This window comes from Bactrocera oleae, chromosome 5, assembly GCF_042242935.1.
Source record: "Bactrocera oleae isolate idBacOlea1 chromosome 5, idBacOlea1, whole genome shotgun sequence".
NCBI lineage: Eukaryota > Metazoa > Arthropoda > Insecta > Diptera > Tephritidae > Bactrocera > Bactrocera oleae.
In genome coordinates, this window is record NC_091539.1 from 24471112 (window position 1) to 24498010 (window position 26899).

Below are 26899 nucleotides of genomic sequence, written 5' to 3' on the forward strand. Positions count from 1 at the left end.
CTACGGGTAGCGGTTGCAGGAACGGTTGCCGCTATGGTTCGTGGTGCTGGAGTTGCCCCATAGCGCGGCACATTGATAGCCGACCTTACTGTTGGTGTTGGTGTTGCTGCCATATCCACATTTATATTTATCTGTATGAAGAAGTTAAAATGGTTATTCATTTGTGGCATGTAAATTTATAGCGATTGTGCCACTGTATGTGGCAGGAATGGATGGTCAACTTGATCGATTATTGTAGTTAGAACGGTTGGCATTTTCAACGGTTTTGTCATTTGCGGGTTTATCGGTTTGTTATACTATTAATTAATTTGCGTTGGGGTAATATCGGCGGATTGTTCGTTATTTGCGGTTTCGTCATTAGGTGCGGTTGGCAGAAAACATAATTTCACGAGCGGTCTGGTTAGCATTCTGCTTTGAGTACGGAGATCAACTACTCGTATATGACCGTCGGAACCGTAATGTATTTTTTCTATACGGCCAAGCCGCCTATCTGTAGGGGTAGACAATCATCGTGTATGATGACACAGTCTCCAAGCTTTGCCGCCTTTTCTGGAGTTTTCCATCGGTACCTTTTATGAAGGTCCTTGATATACTCTTCCTTCCATCAGCGGCTGAAATAATGATGAAGAATTTTGATTATTTCCCATCGATTTAATAAGGATAGCGACTCCACGCCTGGCTCAGGTATGGCCAGAATGGGTGCTCCTTTGAGAAAATACCCTGGAGTTAGGGCTGTGAAGTCGGAGGGATCTTGCGAGAGTGTTGTGGGTGGCCGTGAATTGAGAACGGCTTCAATTCGGATTAATAAGGTACATAGAGAATTCTTCATAATTGAATTTATAATTTCCAGCTACTTTTTTGAAATGGGATTTGAAGCTTTTTACAGCTGATTCCCATAAACCACCCATATGAGGAGCGCTTGGGGGGATAAACCGCCAATTAATGGCTTGGGAAGCATACTTCTGAACAATTTCAGGTGATACTTGTTTAATAAAGTCCACAAACTGTTTTTCAGTAACTCTTTGGGCCCCAATGAAGGTTTTGCCGTTATCGCTGATTAGTTTTGAAGGGAAGCCGCGTCGTCCGACGAAACGAGCAAATGCCGCGAGAAAGGCCTCCTTAGTCAGATTCGTATATAGCTCGAGGTGCACTGCTGTTGTCGTAAAACAGACAAAGGCAGTCACATAGCCTTTCATTATGGTGGGCGACGACGCCTTTATTTGAAAAGGCCCAGTAAAATCGACACCTGTGATTGTGAAAGCCAGAGCGAAGATGCAGCGTTTCGGTGGAAGTGCTGCCTGCGTTCACATCTTCTACTTACGCATAGTGCAGATCTTGCACATGAAAATGCATTTCTTTTTTTTGGGCTTGAGTCTTGGAATATAAAACTCTTGACGGACTATTTGTTACAAGAGGCGATGTTTGGCGTGTAGCAATAGCACGTAGACATAGTTAAAGTATAAGGTGGCAAGTTGAGATTTCTCTGGGATGACGTTCGTTATACGTCAGGCTTGAATCGGCAAGCCGACCATTCGCACGGAGTACTCCTTTCGTGTCAATGAATGGATCAGCACTGGCTACGTGTCGCCAAGTGGCTGATCCCACTAGGTCAAGTATTTGAGACGTTCGATTAGAAATGTACTTCTTCCATGCATGTGTACCAGAGATACAATCTATATTTCTTTATGTTTAAATGGGTCTGCATCATGAAAGCTAATTTTGCGAGTAGTAGCACGCCACATTGCTCAAGCCGAGGTAGACTTAGCGTTTTTACAGGAGCCCCTTTGCTTTTGCTACTAATAAGTGACTTGTGATCGCGGTATCGCTTTGTGTGCGAACGTGTAAAATGACACAGTATGCTCTCTCAGAGGCATCACAGAAACCGTGTAATTCGATTTTGTGTGCGGGGAAATAGTTTACCCATGGTGGGATTTCTATCTGGGAAATGTCTTCCAGATTGTTTGCGAACTGGGACCATTTTTCTAAGCCAAGAGGTTTCACTTGTTCGTCCCAGTCGGTTCCGTCTAGCCATAATTTTAGAAATTAGTGTCCAACAAATTTTCTTTTGGCATATTTTTTACTATATTTAGCTGATTTGCAGTAATTTTTTTTAAAGGAAACCCTGCGGTTTTGAGGGCTGATATAACCTGTGCTAAGGAAGACTGTGACTTCCACACAGGTTATTGTCTACATACGTTTGAGTCTACATAATTTTGAGTTTTTAACACTTCGGTTGCCAGAGGAAATTCTGACTTTGTGTTTTCTGCCAATTCGTGGAGTGTTCGAATGACTAAATATGGAGCGCAGTTGATGCCAAAGGTAACTGTTTTTATTTTATAGTCCACTTAGGATCCAACCAAATATAGTATTTTGTGCGAGAAGTGTTTTTGAAATTTTCTCAATACCTTCGAGTATTATCTGTGGAATGAGATCGCAGCCTAATAGAAGATCTATTTGAGCAGGGGTGTTGCAGTTGGAATCTACTAACTTTAGTATGAAAGCATTTGCCAATGTTTGCTTTTTATGTGATAGTTTGGAAGCATATTTGTTAGTTGCGGTAAGACAATAGCTTCTGCTTGAATGGGCTTATCTTTGGGGGAAGTAAGGGTAATGGGGCAGATCTTGTTTCAGTTTTGGACGGAAAAGTAGTTCCCGTGATTTCAAAATTATCTAGTTTTGTTGGCAGTTGTAGCCTATTTTGAGCCCTAGACGCTTTAAATGATCGTTGTGATCCTTGGTCTATTAAGGTCCTAAGCTTAAACAGTTCTACTCGATGTTCGATGGAGACAACTGCTATGGGTAGTACTACCCTACTTCGATTTTCGCTGTGTAGCGTTTGAGTTTTTAATGCCTTTCAGCAGCATGGTGCTTCTTGGCAATTTTCGGGATTTGTTGTTGCAACTAGACCCGTATCTCTTTTCATATTAGAACTGTTTGGGGGTAAACGCAATTAAATTTGCTTTCGCACTCTTTAAGTGTATGCACATGTGAAAGGCAGTTTGTACAAAGTCTTTTTGTTTTTACAAAATTATTTCGGTCGATAATATTAAATTTTTTAAATTTCTCGCAAGATTTGAGTGTATGCCCTCTTGTACACAGTTCACATGACGTTTGTTTGTATTGTTCGAATGTGAAGGATTGATTTTTAAGAAAGCTTCTATTTAAATTGTTGTTGCTACTGTTTTGGGGTCAATTGAAGCTTTTATTTAGGTCGTGTTGAACAATTTTTGTTCTGACTATTTTTTTATCTACCCTTTCTGCGATTTCGTATTGGGTAGTTAAGAAATTTTTCATATGTTGCCACGTAGGCATTTTCTTCGCGATTGCTCTCATAAAAGTAATGATTTTTCTGGTAATGCGGCGGTGCATATGTTTACCAGTACAGGGTCCGAGCTGTCTGTGGGAACATTCTGTGTCGATAAAACTGACAAACAAATTTAAACAGTGGATTGAAATTTGATAAATTCTTCACTATTTTCCTTTTGAATTTTTTGCCAGTTCATTAGTATCGATATTTGTTTATCGACCAATATTCTTTCGTTTTCGTATCTTGATTTAAGAGCTTCCCAAGCCAAATTGAAATTATCGTCATTTAGTGCGAACTGTTTGAATAGGACGCCTGCTTGTGCATTGCCTGCCTACAATTTGTGTGCATTTGATAGTTTTGGGGATTTATGTAAACGGCTGTAAACGAGTTTCGGAAGGACGGACATTGTTCAAAACCACCATGAGATGGATGCCTGAAATTGCCTCTTGACAATGAATTTGTGGCAGCTCTTCTCTTGGATTTGAAGTAGGTGCAATTGCTCTAATTAATTTTATTTGGTCAGAAATCATTGTTTTTGTGTCATCAAACTGGTCTAAACAGTTTTAGTGTTTCGCGGAAGCCGACGATTAGAAATTTTCCGGTAAATCTGATTCGTCAGATTCTACGATTGGATTTCTAATACCGATTCAGAATTGTCCTCAATCGGCGAAAATGAAAATCGAGTGCAGTATTGTATAAGGCTGTCACTCTCGGAAATAAAGTTGGTGTATGAAATATCTTTCTCCCTGTTTTGCTTTGTGGCACCTAGTTTTGAGCGTGTAGCTTCGTCAGGTGTACATGGACCTTTTTCGTCAGAAATCATTTTTGGAACTTTAAGCAACTGAGTTGTTTTAGAATCTTTTGAGTCTGAGCTCATTTAAAAGATGTATTGAATTAAATAAAAATTTTGTCAGAGTAAACTGATGAAATTTCACAAATATTCTAGAATGTATGTAGTTATATGTGTTTGAGAGGAACTTCCTTGAAGTAAATAAGAGTTTCGAATAAAATTTAATAAAACAAGAACGTTTTCAATTTCCCTGTATACTCGTATGTTTAACCGAGAACTCTTTTAAGTTAATAATAGGTTTTATTTCCAATTAAATGAATAAATTATGCGTATTTCGTATTTTATCGCTTTGATATTAAACATTTTTTTATTTAATTTATTTAATAGATTATTAATAAACGCAAAGTTTTTTATTTTTAATTTTATTTGTATGTATTATGTGTCCGTAAATAATATAGGGTATACCTATAAGCGGATCAGCTGATACATAAGTACTTGTCGTTATGCGCAATTGAGAGCTAATTAGTCTAAGAGATTAATGCACTTTGTACACACAGTGCGTCGCAAAAATAAGTATGAAGTGTGTTTCTTGGGTTTTTCATGCGAAGAAAAGCCTTAAAACTAATATTATTAACCAATTTTTTTATTTTTTATTTTCAATTATTTCATATATTTATATTTCTCCAATACAAAAAAACTCCGAACTTAAGGTAATTGTTGCGTCAAACGACTTCATGAATACTAACTTAAATATTAAATTTATTTAAAATATAAAATGAATTATTAAAATACTGTAATTGAATTATAAAGTTTTTTGTTATATAAATATACTTACCTTCAAACCCTATGTAAAATACTCACCTTAATCTATTACAATAATTAATAGAAGTTCGAAATGTAATCATATGATACTTACCCCTTTTTGTACATATTTCCATTACCACTAGTTTAAACCGTTAGCTTAAGTTTAGGCTAAGCGATTCCAAGAAACGGAATAAATACTGCAATTGTATTTTAAAAGGAGAATCCTGCGGACGTAATTCATTTGCATCGGATATTCTAAATTTCGCGTCCCCTATTAATAACTTCTTTTCATTTCTCAAAAACTCTTGAGAATTTTCAGGAATAATTTTTTAAATTACAGAAAATAATGTTCCAATAGCTTAAAATTTCGTCACTAAATTATGTCTGCACTAAAAATAAATTGCGAAAAAAAAGTTCTAACGGGTTTATTTTTGAGCTTTGATTTATGGTAAATATTTCGTTGGATAGCCTTTGGATTTTTTAATTACACTCAACCTGGATGGCATGGACTTTACCAGCTTTTGGGTCACAGAAGGTGGAATCTTGCTCAATTCTTCGATTAACGCAGCTTTCAAAGATTTTTTGCTGCTTTTTTGGTGTCTTCTGATTTTTCTTTCTAAATAATCCCACAGATGCTCGATAGGATTGACATCAGGAGATTGGGTGGGTGTTTTTGATTGTTTGGCTGTCTTGTAAAGAAGCCATTCCTTAACAATGCGAGCGGTGTGTTTTGGATCATTGTCGTGTTGGAAGGCAAATGATCTTTCAAGTCCAAATCTAGCTGCACTTTCGTTCAAATTTCCTTTTAAAATGTTATGGTAATCATATTTGTTCATTGTATGTTTAATGAACATAAGATTGCCTACTCCAGATGCTGCCATACATCCCCACATCATAAGCGACCCACCAGCATGTTTTACCGTGGCAGTAATATTCCGTGGTTCAAGCTCAATATTCACTTTTTTCCAAACTTTTTCATGTCCATCCGAGCCAAAAATATTGTATCTTTCTTTTTTTCGTCCGAGAAAATTACAGAATTCCAGAAATGTTCGTCTTTATTTTCGTGCTCTTTCACAAAAATCAATATTTTTTGTCTGTTAATGTTGTTTATTAATGGGTTTTTACGGACATTACGACCATGGTAGCCATCATCATACAGTACTCGACGAAGAGTTTGGGGATTGCAGGTTTTACCAGTCTAATTTCACTTTTGGTGCACTCTCCTTTGGGTTCACCTGTATCTTGTATATTTTAATACAATATTTTTGGCTGCCCAGATCTTCCCTTATTTTGTGTATTTCCGTCTTTTTTATATTTTATTATTATTTTTTTTAATAGTTGAACTACTTTTATTTGTTATTTTTCCAATTTGCCTTTGACTTTTTTGTTCTTTTTGTAGTTCTATTATAACATCTTTTACATCTTGTGATAGCTCTCTTCCGCGCGGCGCCAAGATCTAAATTTAAATTAAATTAGGGCTCAAATTTTATTAAAACTTGTAAATATTTATATCTTAAACAAAAAATAACTATTTAATGATTTTGAAGCGAACAAATACAGTCGAAAACATACTGAAATCGTAAATTGCATACATATTTATGTGACGTGAGTTTTAGTTTTTAATGAAAAAATTAAACGGTTCTTAATAACGAGAAATGTGAATGACATCGATCTATCATACTTAAGAAGGCAATGTTATGTGTAATTGGTATTGTAACGCACGAAAAGTTTTATTTCTATTTTGCAATTGATATGACTTTTTTTACATTACATTTACATTTTACATAGTGCATACTTATTTTTGCGTAATCCTGCTTGTTTTTGTTGAGGAAAGACTAGGGTATTGCGGATATGTGCCAATATGGACTTTAAAGCGATGTACGTATATACCAATGTATGAATATACCTACATGTACATATTATATATACCAATATTTGCGTATATTGGTCAGAAACCAAATTTTTTGGTTTGTTTTATTAGATTCCAAATTGTCTACGCTTAATTTGTTTATAAAAGTATAAGAACCGAGAAAAAAAACCAAATGTTGTACCCAATGTCAATAGGGTATATATATATTTTTTTTCGATGTTATTTCGCGTATATGTTTGTATACTTGCGCCCGTATGTATGAATAAATGCGAGTGTACATATGTTCGCAGTGCGAAAAGACCGCGAAAAGGAGAAAAATTTACCGCAGGTATTTTCGTAAAATGTATGTTGGCTAGGCAATCAAGAGATCGTTATATATTTGGATATATATTTTTTACCAAACTGTCTGTTAGCGGTATTTCGGTTTCGGAAAATAAAATGAAATATTGAAACAGTTTGGTAACCGCTTTTTTGTTATTGTTTTTATTAAGACGGATTTATGTAATAATTAAACTGCAAAAGCATAAATTTTAACATATATACAATGTTAGAAAAATTACAAATACTAAAAGGAATCGATACGACTCACTTTGGTTTCCGCCAAGGGGTTTTGGAGACAATATTGTATACTATATGTGTGTATGGTAAACTAGTTAACACATAAGAATTAGGAAACTTGTAGTTACCTTTACGCATTTGCTCCGCTGACGCATGAGCTCAGTGGCCTGATTACTAGGTCAGCTGCGGTAACCTGATATTTGATTATGCTGCAAATGTCCACGTTATCGCTTATGCTGAGTCGGCTTGCCGGCTGTCACTTTGTAGTTTATGGGTTCAACTTTTAGGTTTAGCTTAAAGTTAATTTTATAATGTAAATTAGTTCTAATCAGACTCAATAAATCACAGAAGTGCACTACACCATAACTTATATGCAAGTCCTTTTGTCAACAATTGCGAAACTGTACGCGCATTTAACGCACACCGCTTAAAACTTCTGCAGAGACGCAACAGTTCATTTGGAGCAAACTACAATAAATAACATAACTGGCGCCCAACATACAAGGGTTCAGACCCTAGTTAGGGTTAGAGTTACTCTACTTTCCATACCATGTAGGTTCTTTTAAGATTTTCTCCAAATTACTCGCACCAAATTAGTTATCTTATAAACTACTAACAGTAACAGATGTGATTGTGAAATATCGATTTATTAAAACAAAAAAAATATATATACAAATATAAATATATATATATATATATGCTTTGTGTCGCCTAAAATAATTATTCTATAAAAAACAAATCCATTCTAAAGAAATTCAAGCCGCTGCTAAGAATTTGTATTATACACATGATCACATGAGTTGGTTAGGTGCGTTACGCAATATAAAAACCGACTGCGACAGTGATATTGAGTTGGACATAGAAAACAACGATAGCCAAATCACAAAGTAAACGAATTTCGCCATGGACGTAAACGAAGTGCAAGCATTAATAGTCACCGCTGTTAGCGAAGCATTAGCGCAGCAAAAGCTAAGATTTCAAACATAGCTTAACGCATTGAATTAGCGGGTAAATAACTTGAGTATGGAAGTACCACAAGTAGAGCCCTATAAAAAAATTTCTGTGGACCCACAGAACAATTGCAATATTCCTCTGGACATAATAAAATCAGTCCCAGAATTTAATGGCGGGTCAGAAGAATACGTAGCATGGAGGCAATCAAATAATGACACTCAAAGCGGTGCAGTCAACGCTTCTGAATGATGAGGTTAGGACTGACGCGCTCCACGCCTTTATTTCAGGTCTAAAAAAATCACTCTAAGCTATTGTTTTTCCGGCTCAGCCGAAGGATCTAGCATCTGCTTTAGCATGTTTTCGGCCTCTTACGCTAAATCTATAGCAGAAAGAGAGCAGGGGAAAAAGGACCATAGAAACCTCGCCTATACAAAGCAGAGAAAGCATAATAGGGACGAACGGGGCAGCGAAGAAACCCTTATTTCGTCAGAAAACAGCACAACAGCAATGGTTACCATGAAACGAATAAAAGAACTGAAAGCCTGAAACGGTATACTAAAGTTTTCCTTAAAATGAGTATGAGCGGATAGAGGAGATTCTTCAGATCAAGAATATATATAGATATAGCCGCAGGAAACTTATAGTTTTCGACATTAAGTTGAAAATTTCAACTATTTAAAGTACGTATTTTTTCGATTTAAAATGAATTATACACTTATATTTTTCACTTTTATATCCACTAAAACTTTACTAATTCGATTTTAGAATTTTTTTTATATTATATGATGCAAAAATAGCTTTATTTCAATGTTTAAATCATTCTTCAATTTAATTACTTTTGACAATAGCAAAAGAGTTTTAAATGTCAAATAACAGTGTTGCCATACTAATATATTATATTTTGCAAAATAAAATTAAAAGAGAGATTCTGCCCTAAATACAGGAACCATAATTGTTAATAAATCTTTAGTGTCCTTCACTTTATAAACCCCGATGTTGGACTGACCAGGGTTATTTTTCTTGTTAAACGCGGACGAAGGCCGCTAACGCAAAAAAAATTTCTGTGCGAAAAAACCCTCGTACACCCCGGTGTTGAACTGACCAGGGTTTTTTTTTGAAGCGCGACCGAAGGTCCCCAATGCAAAAAGAAGTTCTGCACGAAAAATTTTGGTATACCCCGGTGTTGGACCGGCCAGGGTTAATTTTTTAAAGAACGGCCGAAGGTCGCCAACGCAAAAAGGAGTTCTACGCGAAAAGATCTTGGTACACGCCGGTGTTGGACCGACCAGGGTTATGTTTTTCGAAGTGCGGCCGAAGGCCGCCAACGCAAAAATTAGTTAATAATCTTTAACATCAATGATCTCTAATAGTTTATTTTTCTGGGTTTTGGATTCCTGTATTTGGGGTACTATCTGTTTTATGTCGATAAGGTAACACGGGTTATTTGACATTTTGCATCCCTTTGGTTATTGTGAGAATAAATAGAATTTAATAGAAACAAACGAATTAGTGAAGTGTTGGTGGATATAAAAATAAAAAATATAAGTGTATTATATATTTTAAGGCGAAAAAATTTGTACTTTAAATAGTTGAAATTTTCAACTTTGAACGTAAATATCTCGAAATCCCGCGGCTATATCTATATATATTCTTGATCTGAAGAATCTCCTATATCCGCCTATACCCATTTTATCCCCGAAAGCCTCGGACGGTATACTAAAGTTTTCCCTACTTGTTTGAATTGTTAATTTTGCCACTGCACAAAGGGTTTTAAAGTTTAATCACTCCATAGTGCTGCTCACTATGGCACCTTTTTGCACTTTAGCCATTAAACTCAATAACCACGGATACGACTGGTATAATGAATATGTAATATATTTATTTTTGAAAAAAAAAAATAAAACGGATTACAATTGATTATCGGATATATCGTCTTGCTGGCTCGAATTTCGAACGAAAAGAGGAAATCTCAGGTCCTTTGTTAGTCCGTTTTAATGGTTTGGTTGTGTAGAATTGTGATGATGTGATGTGTATGTATGGGTGGTCTGTGTGTTAGTGGGTGGAGTCTTCTTGTGGATTGTGTTGATGTGGTGTATTGGCTCCCAGTGGCGAGTATGGAATGGGGGGCGTAAGTCATCTGGCCAATATACTTTTTATAAAAAGGCAATTTATTTGATATTCATTAAAGGACATTAAATATAATATATAGCTTTATGAAACTAAAAGAGATTAAATAGCCAACAGTAGCAGCTACAGTGCATACACACGAATATCACGATAATTTATTTTAATTTTACTGAGTCGTCCAGAATGTTAAGGCTGGCTTGCTAATATCACAAAAGAGTACAACACTAAAGCCTTATAACGTCGACAAATTATTATTTTTAAACACAAACAAGTGGATTATTAAGGAATAAAAAACTTAATAGAAACGTATTTTAGGTATACATTTCTTGAACAGTAGTAAATGTATAAAAAATATATCTTTTAAGACTCGTCAGCTCTGAGAGCATAAAAATATAAATTTGAAACTTTATTACTTTGTATGTTTTTCGTTATTGTTCATATTTCGCTTTATACATAAATCCAAAGATTATTTCATAAACGTGAAGTGTACAAAGCCAATGTCCCTTATATTAAACCAGCGAAAAGTAGATAGAATTCAAAAGGGAAAAATATCGATAGTATTTTTTTTTTAACTATCGAAACTATGGTCTGGCTATCAATAGCTTTGCAGCTTTTAGTGTGTTTGCATTGGGACTCTTTTGTAACCCAAACCGGTTTAGTGTGGGCGAGGGGACGACGAGAAAGGACGAAGGGACCGTGCCACTCGTGTTCGGGTGGCACGCTTTGTGTTCTTGTTCGAAACAGCTCGCTTCTACCCTTCTCCACATTCCTTTTCAATTTCAAATTATTCAAATGGTTGCAAGAGCACTCGGTTCCAAATGAATATATACCATATGTTCAGAAATTTTAATTCGGTTATCTATTTTTTGTACGTAATATGCAAATATGTAAGCATAGAATAATAGAAATATTTTGCACAGTTGTAAAAAAGGACAAAATTTACTTAAATACATTCAATTTACATTTTTAATAACATATAGCGGTATTATATGTAGTAATATACCAGAATACATAAAGGAATTCTTATAAAAATTGTAACTTTACTGTTTTATATTTACATAATATATTAAAATGATGTCATATTTATTTCTGTTAACCACAAAGGATTTAGTTTGAATCTCATTTTATTTACAACAAGAATTGTAATTAATTCAAGGATGTTTTATAATAAATAGAAAAAAATTTGAAGTAAAGAAATTAGGAATTTTTGATACTTGAAGATTAGGAAATTCCTGTTATAATTTTGGCCATGAAAATATTAATAGCATGAATACCCGCACACATTACATTCTGGTAAATTAGGGAGTTCCCGTCTTAAGTATTTCTTTAAACTATTAAGCGTATATAATGCATATTGTTCTACCACATTCATGGTAATTTCTTGCATGCAAAATGTGAGATCACCATCCCAACATACAAATGAAATATGCAACACTCTCTAAGTGTCGCGTAGATGAACCGCACAAACATTTGCGAAAATTTTTTGAAAAGGAATGACAGAAAACTTGATTCGAGTTGCACAGAGCGACACCAAAAGGGAATTTGCCGATAATGAGGGTCAAAAGAGTCCCTATGCAAACACAGTATTTATGATCTGGTCTATTTTGATCCTACATTCTTCGTAGACATGGAAACTTTTTATAAAGAATCGTTTCCGATTTTATATTTTACGATTAATTATAACACTAACAATTTATTTAGTAATAAATTGATGTATAAAATCGCAACGCCATAAGCGAGCATCTTGATAGAAAAAAAAACTTTTATAAATTACATCACTAAATAGATAAAAAAAGAAATATACAAGGAAAAAGTGTAAATTTGAAGGCTGTTAATATAAATATATTTATTTATATGTTTAGTTTTTGAAACTGTAATGTTTCATCTTGACTGGCCTTCAAATCCGTTACTCTAGTGCTATTATGATTAGCAAGAGTTAAATCAAGTTTGTGTTTGTTGTTTTATTCAGATGTTAAATCAAACTAGTTGTACTGTTACTATATCAGCTACTACGCACATTTATTACACTAGACATTAGATCCATTATTTACTTTTTTAAATAAATCCGCATGGCGTTCGCCGCCATTTGGATATATTATGACAAAACTAACTTTTGGTTGAAAATATATAAATAATAAGTACCGGAAATAAATACATATGTATTTGTATGACTTTCTATCACACGGTTGGTTATGATATTGTGACGAGCACGGATGATAGAACATAATCGAATCGATGCTAAATTGCCAGAAGCAACTAGATAGCAAATTCATTGTTCCCAAAATGTTATAGAAGCGATGTTTTGTTAACCATCTACTATATAAGGGCTGCCGGATAATGCAGCAAGCACAGTTCTAATTAGAGTATCGCCGAGTGTTGGGTCGTAAACTCGAAAAGGGATTGATATCAATGGCGAGTTACAAGGTAGACGATTTACCGCGAAAGCCGTTACAATTATATAATGGTAAGTAAAACTTTAAACTAGTCACCTAACCGCAAAATCTAATATGAATTCCTGTTCGAATTCGGAAGGTAAGGATTATCGAGTAGAATCGAACTCGAGTTTGCCATATCTAATTCTACTTATACCCATTTTAACCTAAATTAGAGAATGCTGTTCTAAGCCCCAGCCAGGGATAAAGGTATGCCCAACTTAATCCATTGTGAGAGTGCCTCAAAATTTGCGTTTTTTTATATAACTTTTTCCATTGTAGCCAGATCGGACAAAACAAACATAATTTTTGGAAATTTAAATTAGAATAACACTAATTTATTAAGATTACATATTGTAATACATGTATCCGTTTAACATATCCAGAAACTATTTAAACCCTTTTTTGGGATATTGTGATATATTAAAACGCGAATTTTTGAATATTCAATACTTAATTAAAAGAATAAATGTACTAGCTCCCAATTAATTAATGGCATCACAAAAGATTTTCATTTTGTTCACATATTTTTTGGTAGGATTTCAATCTGGCCCTTCCTTCTTTACCCATTGCTAAACGTCAGAACTCCTGCATTAAGGGGTAAGGGGTTGTCGGAATTTTCAAAAAATCATTTTTTGCATTTTCGGTAAGTGTAATGTCTTGAAAATATTCTCTGAAAATTTCAAGTTGCTCCGATAATTACTTTTTGAGTTATTCGACAAATAACAAAGAGCGCTCGGGCACTTCAAAGCGCTCGGGAGCTCTAGTGTGAAACTTTAAATGCTTTTTTCTCAAAACTATGTTTTTTGAACTGGTGACAACTGTAACTCGAAAACTGCTTAGTAGATTTTCATAATATTTATACAGCTCTTAGAATACATTATAAGCTCCAGCCTAATTGATGGATTTTTTTCAAAAATTAAGAGTTTTTACGACCAATTAACTGATGATTTTTCCCAAAAATCTAGGAAAAAAATTTTTTAGGCCGCCTATTTGTTAATTTTGGAAAAACAAGGTTGGATAAGGCCCAAAGCTATCTATTAATTAAACAAATTTTTTTAATCCGATTGATTTTAGATGAATTTCCAAGGACTTATGATTGTCACCGCAATTACCTTTTTTTGGAACTGGGCACACAGCTATAACTTTGGAAATTAAAAAAAAATGTTTGGTAATTTTCTCGACTTCAAATCAAAACATTGTATATTAATAACATGATATAATAAGTAACAAATTTCTGAAAATTCTCACTTTTTCGTGCCTTTGACTACCCCTAACCCCTTAAGATTTCCTTATCATGTGTCGTGTCCGTTTTTCGCCATAAAATCTTACGCTCCTTGATTCTAAAGACGCAAAACATGCTCTCATCGAAAAAAATAACTATCTGCTAAAACTTTCCGGAAAACCCCATATAACCCTGTTTTGGTTTATAATTATGCGAATGGTGTCAGTGCAGAACGGATTTTTTATAATTTTTCTTAGCATATTGATCGATTTTGGATGCAGTAAATCAAAGGTTTTGCTTCACACTTTGAATATCACAACGTAGCACAACACTAAAGCCTCATAACGTCGACAAATTATTATTTCTAAACACAAATAAGTAGATTATTAAGGAATAAAAAACTTAATAGAAACGTATTTTAGGTATACATTTCTTGAACAGTAGTAAATGTATAAAAAATATATCTTTTAAAACTCGTCAGCTCCGAGAGCAGCTTATATATAATAGTAGCATGAACAATTCTATACATTTGAAACTTTATTAATAGTAATAATAACCCAACGATTACTCTCCTCCCGCCTAACCGACGCGAGGGGCGCAATCCGCATACGTGCGGAATTAGCCGAGTAAGAAAAGGCAAGAGAGTTTTTTAAGTGTTGAGATCTAAAACTGCTCAGCTACAGAAACAAAAATTTCAACACCCAAGATTTAAAGTTACAATATAATAAATTGTTACATTTTCAGTTATTAAGAGAAAACAATAAAGTCTTTTTAATTAAGTCAAATGTGCTGGAATGAGAATTAAAATCATGACATATACGGCGGAATGGCTCGTTTAGTTCAAAATTTGATCTACAGGATTTTAGCAGTAAAGGTCTAAACTGCCTCGAAAGGCGAACCGGGATATTAAATTTAATTTCAGACAGAAGAAAAGAACTGCAAACAGTTCCGTTCAAAATTTTCGCTAAGAATATTATGCCAAGAATTTCCCTACGACTAGAAAGTGTAGGTAGATTAATAAGTTTTAAACGACTAGTGTATGGACAAGTAGACTTACCCTTGAATCCCATCGGAAATGCGCTAAGGCGAAAAGTAAAAATTGCTTTTGAACAGACTCTAACTTGTCAGAAACTATTTAAACCCTTTTTTGGGATATTGTGATATATTAAAACGCGAATTTTTGAATATTCAATACTTAATTAAAAGAATAAATGTACTAGCTCCCAATTAATTAATGGCATCACAAAAGATTTTCATTTTGTTCACATATTTTTTGGTAGGATTTCAATCTGGCCCTTCCTTCTTTACCCATTGCTAAACGTCAGAACTCCTGCATTAAGGGGTAAGGGGTTGTCGGAATTTTCAAAAAATCATTTTTTGCATTTTCGGTAAGTGTAATGTCTTGAAAATATTCTCTGAAAATTTCAAGTTGCTCCGATAATTACTTTTTGAGTTATTCGACAAATAACAAAGAGCGCTCGGGCACTTCAAAGCGCTCGGGAGCTCTAGTGTGAAACTTTAAATGCTTTTTTCTCAAAACTATGTTTTTTGAACTGGTGACAACTGTAACTCGAAAACTGCTTAGTAGATTTTCATAATATTTATACAGCTCTTAGAATACATTATAAGCTCCAGCCTAATTGATGGATTTTTTTCAAAAATTAAGAGTTTTTACGACCAATTAACTGATGATTTTTCCCAAAAATCTAGGAAAAAAATTTTTTAGGCCGCCTATTTGTTAATTTTGGAAAAACAAGGTTGGATAAGGCCCAAAGCTATCTATTAATTAAACAAATTTTTTTAATCCGATTGATTTTAGATGAATTTCCAAGGACTTATGATTGTCACCGCAATTACCTTTTTTTGGAACTGGGCACACAGCTATAACTTTGGAAATTAAAAAAAAATGTTTGGTAATTTTCTCGACTTCAAATCAAAACATTGTATATTAATAACATGATATAATAAGTAACAAATTTCTGAAAATTCTCACTTTTTCGTGCCTTTGACTACCCCTAACCCCTTAAGATTTCCTTATCATGTGTCGTGTCCGTTTTTCGCCATAAAATCTTACGCTCCTTGATTCTAAAGACGCAAAACATGCTCTCATCGAAAAAAATAACTATCTGCTAAAACTTTCCGGAAAACCCCATATAACCCTGTTTTGGTTTATAATTATGCGAATGGTGTCAGTGCAGAACGGATTTTTTATAATTTTTCTTAGCATATTGATCGATTTTGGATGCAGTAAATCAAAGGTTTTGCTTCACACTTTGAATATCACAACGTAGCACAACACTAAAGCCTCATAACGTCGACAAATTATTATTTCTAAACACAAATAAGTAGATTATTAAGGAATAAAAAACTTAATAGAAACGTATTTTAGGTATACATTTCTTGAACAGTAGTAAATGTATAAAAAATATATCCTTTAAAACTCGTCAGCTCCGAGAGCAGCTTATATATAATAGTAGCATGAACAATTCTATACATTTGAAACTTTATTAATAGTAATAATAACCCAACGATTACTCTCCTCCCGCCTAACCGACGCGAGGGGCGCAATCCGCATACGTGCGGAATTAGCCGAGTAAGAAAAGGCAAGAGAGTTTTTTAAGTGTTGAGATCTAAAACTGCTCAGCTACAGAAACAAAAATTTCAACACCCAAGATTTAAAGTTACAATATAATAAATTGTTACATTTTCAGTTATTAAGAGAAAACAATAAAGTCTTTTTAATTAAGTCAAATGTGCTGGAATGAGAATTAAAATCATGACATATACGGCGGAATGGCTCGTTTAGTTCAAAATTTGATCTACAGGATTTTAGCAGTAAAGGTCTAAACTGCCTCGAAAGGCGAACCGGGATATTAAATTTAATTTCAGACAGAAGAAAAGAACTGCAAACAGTTCCGTTCAAAATTTTCGCTAAGAATATTATGCCAAGAATTTCCCTACGACTAGAAAGTGTAGGTAGATTAATAAGTTTTAAACGACTAGTGTATGGACAAGTAGACTTACCCTTGAATCCCATCGGAAATGCGCTAAGGCGAAAAGTAAAAATTGCTTTTGAACAGACTCTAACTTGTCAGAATGGATTTGGTAGCTAGGGTTCCATACAACAGAGGCATATTCCAATATAGGTCTAACCAAAGTTGTATAAAGTGTTTTATTAATATACGGATCTCTAAATTCTTTAGGTGAAACTGAGGACAGCTTTTGCTTTCAAGACCATGGTGTCAATATGAAGACTAAAATTAAGCTTAGGATCCATATTAACTCCGAAATCAACATAGTTAATTACATAAGAGGAGTGGTGCACAGATCTACGGGAAAAGCACATCATCTTACATTTATTGAGATACAATGGCAAATCATTTCTAACACACCATGCAACCAAATTGTTTAAGTCTGTTTGCAACAGACACCATTCCTTAGTTGAAGTGTATGATTTAAAAAGCTTTACGTCGTCAGCGTATAATAAAATTTTTGAGAATTCTATTACTGAAGAGATATCGTTAATAAACAACAAGAACAGAATCGGGCCAAGATGACTACCTTGTGGAACATCTGAAGAAACATTAATTGTATCTGAAGGTGTATCCTCAAATATCACTCGTTGTGTTCTATTATAAAGATAGGAAGATACCCTTTGAAGGAATCTTGGCTAAAAGCCCAGCAGATCAAGTTTATGTATGAGAATCGAGAGATTTACTTTATCGAAAGCTTTGCTAAAGTCTGTGTATATAACATACGTATGCTTATGTTCCCTAAAACCCAATGATACGTGGTTTACAAATTCAAGTAAGTTTGTTATAGTCGAATTCCCTTTACGAAATCCATGCTGAGATGAGGAAAATAACGGAGAAATCGAAAAAATTACACTCGTGTTCGGGTGGCACGCTTTGTGTTTTTGCTCGTAACAGCTCGCTTCTACCCTTTCCAGCATTCTATTTCATTTTCAAATAATTTAAATGGTTGCAAGAGCACTCGGTTCCAAATGAATATATACCATATGTTAAGAAATTTTAATTCTGTTATCTATTTTTTGTACGTAATATGCAACTATGTAAGCATAGAATAATAGAAATATTTTTCACAGCTGTAAAAAAGGAGAAAATTAAATTACTCAAATGTATTCAATTTACATTTTTAATAACATATAGCGGTATTATATGTAATAATATACCAGAATGCCTAAAATAATTCTTATAAAAATTGTAAATTTACTGTTTTATATTTACATAATATATTAAAATGCTGTCATATTTATTTCTTTTAATCACAAAGGATTTAGTTCAAATATCATTTTATTTACAACAAGAATTGTAATTATTTCAAGGATGTTTTATAATAAATAGACCAAAATTTGGAGTAAAGAAATTAGGAATTTTTGATACTTGAAGATTAGAAAATTTCTGTTATAAATTTGGCCTTGAAAATATTAGTAGCGGGTATTCAATACATTATGTTGGATTAGGAAGTTCCCGTCTTGTCTTGTCATGGAAACTTTTTATAAAGAATCGTTTCCGATTTGATATTTTACGATTCTAGCAATCTATTAGCCGAAGGCAAGAATCGATTATTTCGATTTCAATCGATTCTAATTTATAACACTAACAATGTATTTGGTAAAAAATTTATTTATAAAATCGATATGCCATGAGCGAGCATTTTGATAAAAAAATAACTATTCTAAATTACATCACTAAATTGATAAATTAAGAAATATACAAGGAAAAATGTAAATTTGAAGGTTGTTAATATATATATATATTTATTTACATGTTTAGGTTTTGAAACTGTAATGTTTCATCTTGACTAGCTTTCTCATCCGTTACTCTAGTGCGATTATGATTAGCAAGAATTAAAACAAGTTTGTGTGTTTTATTCAGATGTTTAATCAAACTAGTTGTACTGTTACTATATCAGCTACTACGCACATTTATTACACTAGACATTAGATCCATTATTTACTTTTTTAAATAAATCCAGCATGTGAATTGTCAAAACCTAACAAAATACGATGAGCTGCATTTGCATTGATATTACAGTCGCATGTTACTCCTTTGGCATATATTTTTATACGCGTACATGCGTACAGGCGTACTTTCAACAAGCAACCTCGCTTCAGAACAGACACCCCCTCATCTCCCCGAGCATGCGTTTGCCTACCAGCGTCTTTTCGCGACGATGGCAAAAGCTAAAAATCATATATTGATCAAATTTCTGATGTTCCTTCAAAAGTTTCAACCCCACAAGCCCACAAAACACAGAAAAAAGTGGCAACAAGGTTTTGTCGATTTAAAATATTTTACAATTCAAAAATATTTTTCCATGACAAAAATCTCCGTCAATATGTATGCATGCTCATACATAAACATACATATTTACGATAGTTTGTTAGCAAAACTGTTAAAGCGGCTAGAAAAGCGGTGACACCTGGCGGATGTTCGTTAATTTTTTTCGGCACAGATAGGATTTTCTACCAACAACACAATGTTGCGAAGCTTTGTCGTCGCGTCAGTCCTTCGACACAGTGATTCTTTGACAAGAAAATAAAACACGTGAGCTTCGGCATACATTTCTTAACATTGACATTAGCATTGCTTTTCTCAATTAACATTGAAAATGCTCAATTCTGCTATTTTTCAGTCCCCTGAAGTTAATTGTGGCCAATAACTTTCTATGGTGAAACACGCTCATCGTTTTCAGTTACCCTGCGAAAAGTGAAATATTTTGATAATGGCCACACTGTGAACCTTCTCTATAATATACATTTTCTGATATTGTGACGAGCACGGATGATAGAACAAAATCGAATCGATAATAAATTGCCAGAAGCAACTAAACAGCAAATTCGTAGTTGCCAAAATGTTCTAAAAGCGATATTTTGTTAATGATCTACTATATAAAGGCTGCCGGATTACGCAGCAAACACAGTTCTAATTAGAGTATTGCCGAGTGTTGAGTTGTAAACTCGAATAGCGGGCAATAAGTGTTAAGTTGTTGGAATTAGAAATAAAGATAAGTGTATAGCCACTAAATTGGGACTTTTATTTAACAATCCAGTGATAGATATCAATGGCGAGTTACAAGGTAGACGATTTATCGCGAAGTCCGTTACAATATTATAATGGTAAGTAAAACTTGAAACTAGTCACCTAACCGCAAAATCGAATGCGAATTCCTGTTCAAATTCGGAAGGTAACGATTATCGAGTAGAATCGGACTCGAGTTTGCCAAATCTAATTCTACTCATACGCATTTTAGCCTAAATTGGAGAAAGCTGTTTTAAACCCCAGTCAGGGATAAAGGTATGCCCAACTTAATCCAATGTGAGAGCGCCTCAAAATTTGCGTTTTTTTTATAAAATTTTGCATCGTAGCCAGATCGGACAAAACAAACATAATTTTTGGGAATTTAAATTAGAATAACACTCATTTATTAAGATTACATATTGTAATACATGTATACGTTTAACATGTGCAGAAACTATTTAAACCGTTTTTTGGAATATTGTGATATATTAAAGCAACTATTTTTGAATATTCAATACTTAATCAAAAAACTAAATGTACTAGCTCCCAATTAATTAATGCTTTTATAATTTTCGATTGAAAATTAATACTACTAAGCATGGCATCACAAAAGATTTTCATTCTGTTCACATATATTTTGGTAGGATTTCAATCTGGCCCTTCTTTCTTTACCAATTGCTAAACGTCAGACCTCCTGCATTAAGGGGTCAGGGGAAGTCGGAATTTTCTAAAAATTCTTTTTTTTGCATTTTCGGTAAGTGTAATATCTTGAAACTATTCTCTGAAAATTTCAAGTTGATCCGATAATTACTTTTTGAGTTATTCGACAAATAACAAAGAGCGCTCGGGCACTTCAAAGCGCTCGGGAGCTCTAGTGTGAAACTTTAAATGCGTTTTTCTCAAAACTATGTTTTTTGAACTGGTGACAACTGTAACTCGAAAATTGCTTAGTAGATTTTCATAACATTTATACAGCTCTTAGAATACATTATAAGCTCGGGACTGATCGATTCACTGTTGATTTTTCCCAAAAATCTAGAAAAAAAATTTCCTAGGGCCGTTATTTTGGTTATTTTTGAAAAAAGGGTAGATCAGGCCCAGGATTATCTATTAATTAAACTAATATTTTCTATCCGATTGATGTTAGATGACTTTCCAAGAACTTTTGATTGCCACCGCAAGAACCTGTTTTTGGAACTGGGTCAACACAGACTGCTATAACTTTGGAAATTAATAATGGAAAATTTCGTGACTTCAAGTCATAACATTGTATAATATGCCATATTACCACTTTTGAATTATAACATGATTTAATAGCAAAAAAAATTCTGAAAATTCTCACTTTTTCGTTCCACTGACTACCCCTAACCCCTTAAGATTTCCATATCAAGTGTCGCGCCCGTTTTTTACCATAAAATCTTACGCTCCTTGATTCTAAAGACGCAAAACATGCTCTCATCGGAAAAATAAGCTATCTGCTAAAACTTTCCGGACGACTACATTATGCACTTATCCATTGAAAAGCGATATGAAAACCCCATATAACCCTGTTTTTGTTTTTAATTATGCGAATGGTGTCACTGCAGAAGGATTTTTTATTTTTATATAATTCTTCTTAGCATATTGATCGATTTTGGATGGTTTTGCTTCACACTTTGAAAAACGTTACGAGTTTTACGCTATGCTAGTATTTTTGACCGCCCTAGATCCACCGAGATACAAAAACGCCGGCATGTTTGTAATTGTTTTATTACTCTTTTGTTTGTATTACTCTATTTGTTCTTCCCACAACTTGACCGAATTCAGGGTATATTTTTCCTTCTTCGGACAATTTAACCATTATTTCCCTTTCAGAGGGGCTATTTCTTTTCTTTCAGCGGGGATTCGATTATCTAAATTTAATAAAAAACTGAATAGAAAAAAATCATTTAAAATTCCTACTTTTACGAAAACAAGAGAAACTATAAGCTTCCGTCACTTTTACATATGGTTATTACGTAGGGAATTCTCATTTTACTAGTTGTACACAGACGTTTTCTGGGCTACCAAATTATTATTCTTTGTAAATTTGTCTATCAAACTATGGTGACAGCTTTTCATTGCTTTAAATGCTATTGGATTATGCAATAGAGTAGTTATATAGCACATAATATGATTATCCTCTAAAATTTATTATATAACAGATATTTTTTAACAAAAGAAAATAACATAGCGTGTATGCAAACTTTTTCTGGTGAGTGTATGTCCACACTCATACATACATATGTACACCTACTCACATTAGTTTGCCTACAGTGCATACACACGAATATCACGATAATTTATTATAATTTTACAGAGTCGTACAGAATGTTAAGGTTGGCTTGCTAATATCACAAAGAAGCACAACACTAACGCCTCATAACGTCGACAAATTATTATTAAGGACTAAAACTTAATAGAAATGTATTTAAGGTATACATTTCTTGAACAATAGTAAATGTATAAAAAATATATCTTTTAAAACTCGTGAGCTCTGACAGCAGCTTATGTAGTAGCATGAACAATTCTATACATTGGAAACTTTATTAATTTGTATGTTTTCCGTTATTGTTCATATTTCGCTTTATAAATAAATCCAAAGATTATTTCATAATCGTTTATGTTCATGCTCTTAACAGCTCGCTTATACCCTTTTCAGCATTCCTTGTCATTTTCAAATTCTTTAAATGGTTGCAAGAGCGCTCGGTTTCAAAATGAATACATACCATATGTGCAGAAATTTTAATTCTGTTAACTATTTTTTATACGTAATATGCAAATATGTAAGCATAGAATAATAGAAATATTTTCCACAGTTGTAAAAAAGAAAAAAATTAAGTTACTCAAATACATTCAATTTACATTTTTAATAACATTAGCGGAATTATATGTAATAATATACCAGTATACATAAAATAATTCTTATAAAAATTTTAAATATACTGTTTTATATTTACATAATATTGCTGGACTCATTTTGCTCGTGTAAATGCACAGAGCGAGACCAAAAGAGAATTTGCCGATAATGAGGGTCAAAAGAGGTTCTATGTAAACACAGTATTTATGATCTGGTCTATTTTGATCCTACATTCTTCGTAGACATGGAAACTTTTTATAATAATAATAAACCCAACGATTACCCTCCTCCCGCCCAACCGACGCGAGGAGCGCAATCCGCATACGTGCGGAATTAGCCGAGTCAGAAAAGGCAAGAGAGTTTTTTAAGTGTTGAGATCTAAAACTGCTCAGCTACAGAAACAAAAATTTCAACAGCTAAGATCTAAAGTTATAATATAATAAATTGTTACATTTTCATTTATTAAGAGAAAACAATAAAGTCTTTTTAATATTGAAAAGTGAGTCAGATAAGTCACAGATTAAGCTGGAATGAGAATTAAAATCATGACATATACGGCGGAATGGCTCGTTTAGTTCAAAATTTGATCTACAGGATTTTAGCAGTAAAGGTCTAAACTGCCTCGAAATGCGAACCGGGATATTAAATTTAATTTCAGACAGGAGAAAAGAACTGCAAACAGTTCCATTCAAAAGTTTCACTAAGAATATTATGCCAAGCATTTCCCTACGACTAGAAAGTGTAGGTAGATTAATAAGTTTTAAACGACTTGTGTATGGAGGTAGACTTATCCTAGCATCCCATCGGAAATGCGCTAAGGCGAAAAGTAAAAATTGTTTTTGAACCGACTCTAACTTGTCAGAATGGATTTGGTAGCTAGGGTTCCATACCACAGAGCCATATTCCAATATAGGTCTAACCAAAGTTGTATAAAGTGTTTTAGTAATATACGGATCTCTAAATTCTTTAGACCAACGTTTAACAAAACTGAGGACAGCTTTTGCTTTCAAGACCATGGTATCAATATGAAGACTGAAATTAAGCCATATTAACTCGCAAATCAACATAGTTTAAAACTTGCTCTAGAATATGGTGTTTTATTACGTAAGAAGAGGGGTGCACAGATCTACGGGAAAAGCACATCGTCTTACATTTATTGAGATTCAATGGCAAATCATTTCTATCACACCATGCAACCAAATTGTTTAAGTCTGTTTGCAACAGACACCTTTCCTCAGTTGAAGTGTATGATTTAAAAAGCTTTACATCGTCAGCGTATAATAAAATTTTTGAGAATTCTATTACTGAAGAGATATCGTTAATAAACAACAAGAACAGAATCGGGCCAAGATCGGTTCCTTGCGGAACACCAGAAGAAACATTAATTGTATCTGAAGGTGTATCCTCAAATATCACTCGTTGTGTTCTATTATAAAGATAGGAAGATACCCATTGAAGGAATCTTGGCTGAAACCCCAGCAGATCAAGTTTATGTATGAGAATCGAGATATTTACTTTATCGAAAGCTTTGCTAAAGTCTGTGTATATAACATCCGTATGCTTATGTTCCCTAAAACCCAATGATACATGGTTTACAAATTCAAGTAAGTTTGATATAGTCGAGTTCCCTTTACGAAATCCATGCTGAGATGAGGAAATTAACGGAGAAATCGAAAAGGTTATATGGTCAGTGATGATAGCTTCAAAAAGTTTAGGTATAACTGATAGTTTTGCGATACCTCTATAGTTTTCAATGTTGGATCTAAATCCACTTTTATGCAAAGGGATTATAAATGACTGTTTCCATATTGAAGGAAATATACCGTGTTTAAGAGAGGAATTAAATATCCTTGTCAAAGGCAAGTAAATATATTTGGCACTATTTTTTAGGAAGCATGAGGGTATCATGTCTGGGCCATAACTAAAAGATGGTTTTAACTTATTTAAATTAAAAAGGACGTCTTCTTCAGAAATAACTGGGGCGTTAATTAAAGTATTCGAACACAGCACTTGCTGATAAGAAAAAGTTTTGGAAGAATTATTACAGTAGTTTGACTTGAAAAATTCTGCAAACATATTGGATATAATATCATTGTCACTTGAAATGATAGATTTGTATTTCATTGCGGACGGAGATTTGGAAATCCTGCGTTTGGAGTTGACGAAATCATAAAAAGATTTTGGATTACTTACAATATTTTTTTTAACTTTATTTAAGTAATTATTATAACATTTTTTGTTTAGGTCAAAATATTGTCGACGCAATAGCGAATATTTAGAATAGTCGACAAGTGAACCGGTTTTTTTTAAATGTTTAAAGGCTCGAGTTTTTCTGTTTTTCAATTTATATAACTCTTTCGAAAACCACGGACTTATACTTTTGTTTTTGTTAACAATTACTATTGGAACATACATATTGGAACAACTTCTTGCTTATAGCTTGATTGCTCTTATCACGACAATACTCTAACTAGAACTGTGTTTGCTGCACAATCCGGCAGCCCTTATATAGTAAATCTGTAACAAAACATTGCTTCTAAAACATTCTGGCAACTACGAATTCGCTAATAAGTTGCTTCTGGCAGTTTATCGTTGATTCAATTTTATTCTATCATCCGTGTTCTTCACACTGCCCTCCACCTAAGTCTGATCGTCCCGATTAGACATATTTGCGATACCAAACACAAAGCTTTTATGTCCCCCATCTCGTCTTCTAGGCTGGTGCTGACATCGTTAGCCGTCCTTCTCTTCTTGGAGTTAATTCCATCCGTTTTCCGGATACTCAGTTTCTGGTACATCCCTTGACATAAAGCTGACTCGAGATTCCATTCTTGATCAGAACGTAACTCCAATGGAACACCGAATCTCGTTACCCACTTGTTGATGAATGCCTCCGCCACTAGTTCAGTCTCTTGGTTAGGAATTGTGTATACTTGTGGCCATTTATTGAAATGGTCCTTGACTACCAAAACATGACTATTTCCTAATTTATTGGTGGGGAATGGACCATCTTCATACACGCCTATTTTCTCAACTGGCGCACGCGAATTGTTCTGTTTCATCTGCCCATGACTCCTGGACCTTGATCCTTTAGCTACAAAGTTCTCAGCATATTTCGCAATCCTTTCTATAGCTGATTGACAAACAGTCCAATAAAACCTTTGCTTCAAATGCTCCACGGATTTCATGTCTCTCAAGTGCGCTCCTCTTGGACATTTGTACTGCACGTTAAGAACATCAGGAATTCCAACCCTTGGAACAACCATAAGTACTCGGAAGGGTTGCTTATTTTCGCTTTTCCATACTCGATGCAAGCAGCCATACAGTAACTTTAAACTGCTCCGTTCTTCCCAATATGATTTTGTGACTGGCCTTGCTGTTGTTATTTCTCCAATCGTTGTACATTGGTTCAACTATACCTTATGTAATGCACCTTCCAATTCTGGATCTTCTTGCACAGAGTCATCCCCCTGTGATGGTATATACGCTTCCTTCTCTTCCGACTGTGAGGACACCCGCGCTGACATGCGCCCGCTCAGTTCTTCCGACTGCGAGGACACTTGTGCTGGTATACAAGCTTCTTGCTCTTCATACTGTGAAGACCCCGGTTCACACGCTTCCTCCACTTCCAACTGTGAGGATACCTGCGCTGGCAAAAATCCTCTAAGAAGGACTCCAACGCAGCACAAATAACCTCTACTGAATATTGAGTCACTTCCTTCTCTTGTTTCTTTGTTGTCTCTTCCTCTAATTCCGATTGAAAGACATATTCCTCAGCATTAATGTTCTTTGCTTCCATGGCTCTTCTTAACCGCGACTGTAATTTGGACTTTACTCCCTTTGTTGCCAAGCCACGTTTTTGCAGCTCCTTTTTCAATTGTGGAATGTTCAGATCGTTATACTTGGCCAT

General features: G+C 34.2%; 1 protein-coding gene across 1 annotated transcript; it reads right to left on the minus strand.

The window, feature by feature from the left end:
* Nucleotides 1-26899, minus strand: LOC138857341 (pharyngeal muscle protein 2-like). The gene is made up of 3 exons (XM_070109737.1): nucleotides 26690-26899; nucleotides 26423-26621; nucleotides 1-131 (listed from the first exon to the last, which is right to left on the minus strand). Exons 1-3 carry the CDS (start codon nucleotides 26897-26899, stop codon nucleotides 1-3), a joined length of 540 nt encoding a protein of 179 aa, XP_069965838.1.